The 8,202-nt window shown below is 42.5% G+C and overlaps 1 protein-coding gene and 1 non-coding gene across 2 annotated transcripts; both read right to left on the bottom strand.

Moving 5' to 3' along the window:
- Positions 1-2,011: 2,011 nt before the first annotated feature.
- On the bottom strand, positions 2,012-7,579 carry LOC125532415 (ribulose bisphosphate carboxylase large chain-like). The gene is made up of 2 exons (XM_048696482.1): positions 7,204-7,579; positions 2,012-3,167 (listed from the first exon to the last, which is right to left on the bottom strand). The coding sequence occupies exons 1-2, from the start codon at positions 7,577-7,579 to the stop codon at positions 2,077-2,079; spliced, it is 1,467 nt and encodes a 488-aa protein (XP_048552439.1). The 3' UTR covers positions 2,012-2,076.
- TRNAL-CAA lies at positions 3,760-3,840 on the bottom strand. Its single transcript has one exon. It is a non-coding gene; the product is annotated as a tRNA-Leu (tRNA).
- Positions 7,580-8,202: the final 623 nt, after the last annotated feature.

The following is an 8,202-nucleotide window of genomic DNA, read 5'->3' as shown; positions in this document are numbered from 1 at the left end:
TCGCCCAATACTGATGTGAAGGTTAAAGTGAGATACGTCAAATACTGAAAATTATGATGGAATCATTATTGGTTAAATATTTGGGGCTCCCTCTATGATTGGTGTTGATCGGGTTAATTGTTTCAAACACTTAATATAGATGATCCAGAAATTAGCAAATCGATGGAAAAAGATAATCCTCTCCTTTGGAGGTAAGGAGGCCTTACTGAAAGCAGTGGCCAAGCACCCCTACATACGCAATGAGTGTGTTTAAATTTCAAAAGAAAATTTGTAAGGAGATTACTGATGTAACGTCGTAGTATTGAAGGGGTGATGAGTATGACCAAAGCAGGATGCATTGGTTTGCGTGGTGGAAAATGTGTGTACCGAAGAAGCAAGGATGTATGGGTTTTCGTGACGTTCACAGTTTCAATTTGGCGATGCTGGCAAAACAATGTTGGAGGTTGATTGAGAACAAAATGAATCATTGTGTGCCAGAATGTTGAGAGTTAGATATTACCCCAATGGGGGATATTCTTAACTATGAATTAAAAAGAAAGGTCATCGTATGTATGGCAGGGTATATGGGCAGGGATCCAAACCTTCAAGAAGTCTTCATTTGGAGAGTATGAGATCGTGCAAAAATAGATATTTCAAGTGATTGTTGGATCCCAAGCAATGCATCAAGGAAAATGGTGACAGTAGGGATAATCAAGTATTGTCAAGAGTGAATGATCTTATAGACCCAGTTTCGGGGGAGTGAGATGAACAACTAATCCGGGACAACTTTTGGCATATTGATGCGGAGCGTATTCTGCAGATTCCGCTACACCATCAGGTAACAGAGGACTACGTTGCATGGTACCTTACAAAAAACATGATTTTCTCAGTACGTTCAGCCTATTATAAAGAATGGGACCATACATACATTAATAGCACTAGTCTCAGTCACCATGGTGGTCCCCGGCCACACCTGATACGGAGGAAAATTTGGAGTCTAAAAATGCCGGAGAAAATTAAGATCTTCCTATGGAGATGTCTACATAATGCTATTTCCAGTTTTTGTGGTCTTGCAAACCGTTACACTGGCTATATTTCTCAATGCCCAATTTGCAAAATGAAAGGAGAATATATCAAGCTTGCTTTGTTTAACTGCGTGAAAGCAAATGTAGTATGGGCTGCGCTTGGGTTTGAGAGAGTCGGACATGATACGCCACTTGTTGATCGCTCGGGTTCCGGTGTGCTCGAATTCCTCATGTGTGATCAATCGACACAACACAATTATGACGACTCGATAGAGCTTCCAGAGTTGATAGCTACAACGGATTGGTTTGTATGGTGGCAGCGTAGACAGCAGGTCGGAGTATAGCAAGTGCAGACGCCGTTGCGATCGGCGCTAGCCATCCATGCATTGGCTCTTTAACTCCACACGATCGGCAGCGAAACAAACTACTGCACTTAGACGGAACACATGGCCCATTGTTTTGGCAGCACAACAAATTTTAAACGTTGATGCGTCTTTTATTGAGGATCTGCATTCGGAGTCATGTGGGGCAATAGTTAGAGACGACATAGATAATTTCATTGCTGCTTCTACTTCTCGCCTTGAGCATGTGGCAAATGTCGTCTCTGCGGAAGCGAAGTAAGGTATTTCGGGTCCTTTATAGGGAAGGCATATCATAGAGAATTATAATTATCATATATCATATCGGGTAGGTTTTGGTATTTCATTGCTACAAGCATGGGTTATTGTAAAATAACACATGTCATTTGGATACTTCTCTTCAACTCCAAAGATGTTAGTTGAGTCCCTGGCTCCCCAATTGATTGACCTGCAATAATACCTACGGCTTCTCCCAATTCGACCAGATCACTATGAGTAGGACTCCGGCCATAGCATAATTGACAGATCCAAGAAGTGCTTCGGCAAGTAAAGATTCGGCTCAATCTTTTTTTTTCTAAAAAAGATTAAGCCGAGTTTAATTGCAATCAATTAGAAGAATAAAGAAGAATTACTGCATTTCATAACTGATTTTTTTTCTCTTTTTATTTCGTTTCTTTTTTATTTATACCTTCTTTATCTTTAGTTTTATCTAGTTAATCAATAGTATCTACCGGCTCGAACTCGAATTTGATCGCCTTCCATACTTCACAAGCTGCGGCTAGTTCAGGACTCCATTTGCAAGCTGCTCGGATAATTTCATTACCTTCGCGAGCAAGATCGCGCCCTTCGTTACGAGCTTGTACACAGGCTTCTAAAGCCACTCGATTAGCTGCTGCACCAGGTGCATTTCCCCAAGGATGTCCTAAAGTTCCTCCACCAAATTGTAATACAGAATCGTCCCCAAAGATTTTGGTCAGAGCTGGCATATGCCAAACATGAATACCACCTGAAGCTACCGATATAACACCCGGCATGGATACCCAATCCTGAGTGAAAAAGATACCGCGAGCACGATCTTTTTCAATAAAATCATCGCGCAATAAATCAACAAAACCTAAAGTCATTTCGCGTTCCCCTTCTAACTTACCTACTACTGTACCGGAGTGGATATGATCTCCCCCAGACATACGCAATGCTTTAGCTAATACACGGAAATGCATACCATGATTTTTCTGTCTATCAATAACTGCATGCATTGCACGGTGAATGTGAAGAAGTAGGCCATTGTCGCGGCAATAATGAGCCAAAGTAGTATTTGCGGTGAATCCCCCAGTTAAGTAGTCATGCATTACAATAGGAACCCCTAATTCTCTTGCAAATACAGCTCTCTTAATCATTTCTTCACATGTACCCGCAGTCGCATTCAAGTAATGCCCCTTGATTTCACCGGTTTCGGCCTGTGATTTATAAATAGCTTCGGCACAAAAGACAAAACGGTCTCTCCAGCGCATAAATGGTTGTGAGTTTACGTTTTCATCATCTTTGGTAAAATCAAGTCCACCACGTAGACACTCATAACACGCTCTACCATAATTTTTTGCGGATAATCCCAATTTTGGTTTAATAGTACATCCCAATAAAGGACGACCGTACTTGTTCAACTTATCTCTTTCAACTTGGATACCATGAGGCGGGCCTTGGAAAGTTTTTGAATAAGTAGGGGGAATTCGTAGATCCTCCAAACGTAGAGCACGTAGGGCTTTGAAACCAAATACGTTACCTACAATGGAAGTTATGTGGAATACTAATGGATAGGGCTTCGTTGCTAAGTGCTACAAGATCTAGTGCACTGGAAAATAATAAAATATAGTATTATCATATGATCTGCTTTTCATGGTTCTCATCTCTGCAACTCGCGATTTTCGCGAGAGAACCAAATCCAAGTTGGTGAAGATCATGATTTGGGCTGGCACGGGGATCGTTTGATCGATTTCCTTGATTTGATCGCTACTTAATGGGCGTGCGCTCAAAGGATACAAACAGGGATTCGCAAACAAAAAGGGGAATTCGTAGTCACTTTTTCCTGTCGCGTAAAAAAAAAGTCTTTACGCGAGAGCAATAGAGGTTGGGATACATCTATCTCTTCTGAGCAACCTCTTTTGGATTCTTAAGACCACCCTTGCAGTAGGATACCATCTGCTTTGGGTTCTTTATTATCTCCTTCGAGGGATTTTTAGGATCGTTCAGGCTATATATATTTAGTCTATTTTGGCTTTTACTGTCTACTTTTCTCAGGGAGATGGTTAAGGACCTCAGAAGATAGAGGAGAGCGCCAGGCCCAGATTTCCGGAATACTTCTACGGGGAATGCTCATTGAATGAGCATTCTCCATATTATGCCTTGAAGAGGACTCGAACCTCCACGCTCTTCAGCACGAGATTTTGAGTCTCGCGTGTCTACCATTTCACCATCAAGGCATCTTGAAAGTGAATCGTATTCCATGAATATGATATCTATCTAATGTGATATATGGAATATATGACAAAGGTGGAGTCTTGGAGTATTTCGATCGATCGGTCATATAGGCCTGAGTCAGACATCAAATAGCTTCGATTTGCATTATCCGTAGGACACCTTATATGTATCAAAATCGATATCAAAATGCGAGTTTGATGTATCCCATTTGATATCTTCGTATCCGAGAATCCACAAATTCTACCCCGCATTTTTGGCAAAATCTCTCGTCTTCGTTTTCAGCTCCGCTTCAAAACCATACATGAAACCTTAGCTTCATACGGCTTCTCTATGATCAAAAAAACGAAAGGACTGTTTTGTTCCTAGCCCCTAGGGCGTAGATAGAATTAGATAAAATAAAATAGATTTGAAAGTCCTAAATTAGACCAAAGGAATTCCGTCTGCTAGAATAAGAATTTGTTTTTCAAGATAAACAATGTCCGTTAGGCACCTAATCTTTATGTCATAATAGACCCGAACACTTGCCTCGGAAAATATTGGCTAGTAATTGTGAAGCCCCAATTCTTGACTGAAAGGGACACCAAAGGCCTCTGCCCTCCCTCTCTATCTATCCAAGAGATGGAAGGGCAGAGTTTTTTTTTTGGTTTTTTCATCTTTTCATCAAAGAGTTGAACAATGAAGATAGATGGCAAGTGCCTGATCGATTTGATCAGGCCGTGTAGGAACAAGGTTCAAATCGTTCGTTCGTTAGGATGCCTTAGCTGCATACATCACTGCACGACATTACTTGAAGGTTTAAAGTTAGTTCAAAGTATGGGGTGCAATAATGTCTTGGTGATGATGAACAATTCTTTTTTTGGTCGATGCTATACATTTGAATGAGGGACATTCTATGGTGGTGGCTCCAGCTTTAGATGATTGCGGAGAATTATTAGGAGAGTTCGGGAAGGTTACTATTGAGTACTGTAATAGAGAATCAAATGTAGTTGGTCATGAGCTAGCTGAGTGGGGGTGTGCAAACACCCCTTTTTTAGGATAAATGCATCTTTGGGTACTATTGCTAAATTTTTAGCAGACGATGTAAGCATTATTTGAGATTAATAAAGCTGGCCATAAAGGCCTTTTCATAAAAAAAATATAGTAGATGAAGTTGTGTCAAAAATTTCCTTTTTTAAAATATGTTTTGTCAGTTGGGTCCTTATTATTAGGGTACACATGGTGTACAACATCAACATGTTTTCCTTCACTATGGGGACTACTAATTTGGGATATTTTTTTAAATGTTGGCAGGAGAGCTGCCAAATTCATTGATTAGAAAGGAGTATTACAAATAATACCCCCAAAGAAGGAATACATAGGTTTTCGCTCGGTTTTCCTTAATAAACCGGGCAACCTCTTTTTCATTTCTTCTTTTTTGACTAACTAGCAAAAGAGTCCGTGCGTTGCAATGGGAGAAAAAACAAAACACACATTCTTAACCGAACAACCATCATTCAAGACCACAATAGGCCCATCTTCTTTATTTTAACGACGCATCATATTTGTGTTGCCGCTTATCCCTCTTCTCACCCTCGCCGGCGATGGTCTTAGTGTTCACACAAACCAAAACGTGTTTGAATGTGGTTAATCCTAAGACATCTCTCTCTCTCTCTCCTCCCTCCCCCCTCTCGCTCTTGCTTTCTCTCACACTCTCGATGAGAAATCTGTTGTTTTCCCCTGTGATGTATTCAAAGGTATGCATGTGTAGTTCTTCATGTTTTCTTTTCCCTATATGACTATAGTGGGTGTTTATTTGCAACCCGGATCGCCGCCTGTACGAAAGAAAAATGGATCGTGCGCTATAGTTATAAGTTTGCTTCCAAAACAATATCTAAAAAATATTTAACGGGTAAAATTAGCATCATATTCAGATTTCACACATTTTTCTAATCAAATTTCATATATAACCTATGAAAATCGGGGTAACGGTTTAAAAGATACGTATAATTTAGGAAACCATTTGTTTGACTTAAATATCTTCCGAAATAATATTTATAAGTACTTAACAGGTTAAAATAATCTTATATTCGTATTCTACATAATTTTCTAATAAAAATTCATATATAACATGTTTAATTCAGAGTTACGGTTTAAAAGATATGAATGGTTTAGAAAAGCATTTGTTTGACTTAAATATGATCCGCGGATGGAATGCCTAAAAAGTCGGGGGTTCAAAAACTGTAAAATAACGGTTCGGTGTGACTTAAATTCAGACCGTGGGTTGATTTCATGAAAACGTAGGTTTTTTTTTGCAAAACAGCGCGACGGACGGGCAGAAACACTACCTGCTTTATTATTAGGTAGAGATTCCGGACAATAGCGGGGCTTCGTTCGCACTGTTGATGCTGACTGCTCAGAGTGTCTTCTCGTGTTTTTCTTGCTCATAAGTTTGGGGTCTCAAATAAGAGCTAAACATCGGCCGCAAAAAAAATTGATAGCTAAACGTGGTTAGCATTTTTTAGGGATAAACACTGTTAGCTTAATATGATGGGTCGTTCCGGTTGCTAAACGTGGCATGGAATGGATGAAAGAAAAGCTTCGTGATATCATATGGGCTGTGTGTGGCTGTAACTCGTCCCCATTTGGTTAAAAGCAAAGTTTAGTTTTTTTAGGGGTTCCAGCCTAGTTAGTTTTCTTAGGCAAATCAATCCATTTAGTTTTTTTTAGGCAAAATCAGTCCATTTAGTGAGTTGAGAAGAAAAAGGATGGCCAACGGGCCCATTGGCACTATTTTTTTTTGAGATTTGGGCCCCTTGGGTACTTATCTTTGTCAATCAGCTTCTTTTTTGAAAGATCCGGTTTGAGCCTGCTTCATTGATTTAGGAGAAAGCATACCGGAAAAACAAGGAAGATCAAGTGATCATGGTGCACAAGAGCATTAGCAAGTTACAAACAAAAAAGAAAAATGGAGAGAGGGGCGCCCAACGCTCACAGAAACTGTCTATCTCACAGTGGCGTCCCCGAACGGGGGCTCTAAGCATGCGGCTCCGGCAGTCCTCCAATGTGCAAGATCGAGCTTTATAGCCTGGAGAACATCGTCAGTTCGTGGCATTTTCTTTCTGAAAACGCATGCATTCCGCTCCTTCCACATGTGCCAAGCAATCAAAAGCGTCATTGTTTTGAGCCCTCGCCTCTGGCCGGCTGGTGTGCGCCTGATCATCTCCAGGCAATGCTGCAGAGAGTTGTGGGAAGGCAGCCTGTTGAGACCCAGTGCCTCGCAGCCATTCCATGTGGAAGCAGACCTCCAAATCGTCTTGTAGAAAGGGCATTCCCACATCAGATGCAGAGCAGACTCCAGGCTCCTCATACATAAACCGCAGAAGTACCATTCGGCCAGCCCCTCCTCTGCAGTCTGTCATTGCACCAGATCCTGTTGTTATGCAGTAGCCAGTCGAACATCTTGACAGTCCCAGGCGCCCAGCATTTCCAGACAGCGCTGCTGTGGCTCGTGCTCGGCGTGTCCTTAAAGAGCATCTTGTACGCAGCCCGGGCAGAGTACATCGCCCCTCCTCCTGCAGTCCCAGCGATCCGATCAACAACTTGACTGTCGAGGGTGATCTCAGCTTGCTGGAGCCGCCGCCAGAGGCACAAGAAATCGACAGCGATGAGTGTCGTGTCGCCGTGGCGGAGATCCCTGATCCACTGGCCGTTGTCGAGCGCAGCGGCCACCGATCGGTTTTTGCGCCGAGAGTGCTTGAACATGCTCGGGAAAGCAACACTTAGGGGTGTACCATCAAGCCAGGGGCACGTCCAAAACCCTATCCTTTGACCGTCGCCGGTCGTGATCGTCGTTGCTCTAGCGAACAACCCCGTGTCATCCTTGTCGCATGGCAAGGGGAAGGCCGTCCAGGGCCTCGTCGGTTGCTGCCAGTACGCCCATAGCCAGCGCAGTCGGAGAGCTGAACTGAACCGGAGCAGGTCTAGAATCCCCAACCCGCCCTTCTCTCACTACTAGAAAAATGGCTATAGATAATATGGACACTAATGGCGCACCAGACATGTGGTGCACCACCACTATATAGCAGTGGCGCATCATGTGCTGGTGCGCCATTAGTGTCTATTACACTAATGGCGCACCACACCAATGGTGCGCCACTACTAACATATTTTTTTATTTTTCCAAAAATACTAATGGCGCACCAGGTCAGAGTGCGCCATTACTAGTTTTAACTAGTAATGGCGCACCACTCACCCCGTGCGCCATTACTAACATTTTTTTCAAAACTAGTAATGGCGCACCTTGGTACAGTGCGCCATTACTATTCTTCCCCCTCTATCCCTTTTCCCCTCGCCCCCCGCGCCAGCTCCCCCTCCAACCCTCTCCC

This window comes from Triticum urartu, unplaced genomic scaffold (genome assembly GCF_003073215.2).
Source record: "Triticum urartu cultivar G1812 unplaced genomic scaffold, Tu2.1 TuUngrouped_contig_9875, whole genome shotgun sequence".
Taxonomy (NCBI): Eukaryota; Viridiplantae; Streptophyta; class Magnoliopsida; order Poales; family Poaceae; genus Triticum; species Triticum urartu.
Note: the sequence above shows the minus strand (reverse complement) of the source record. Positions and strands in the feature narration are given on the sequence as shown.

What these genes read in the sequence shown, in the direction of transcription:
- LOC125532415 (XM_048696482.1), bottom strand. Translation starts at nt 7,579, where the DNA reads ATGTTCAAGCACTCTCGGCGCAAAAACCGATCGGTGGCCGCTGCGCTC. An exon ending in GAGGAGGGGCTGGCCGAATG is followed by an intron (nt 3,168 to 7,203) that starts GTACTTCTGCGG and finishes CCTATCCATTAG; the next exon opens with TATTCCACATAACTTCCATT.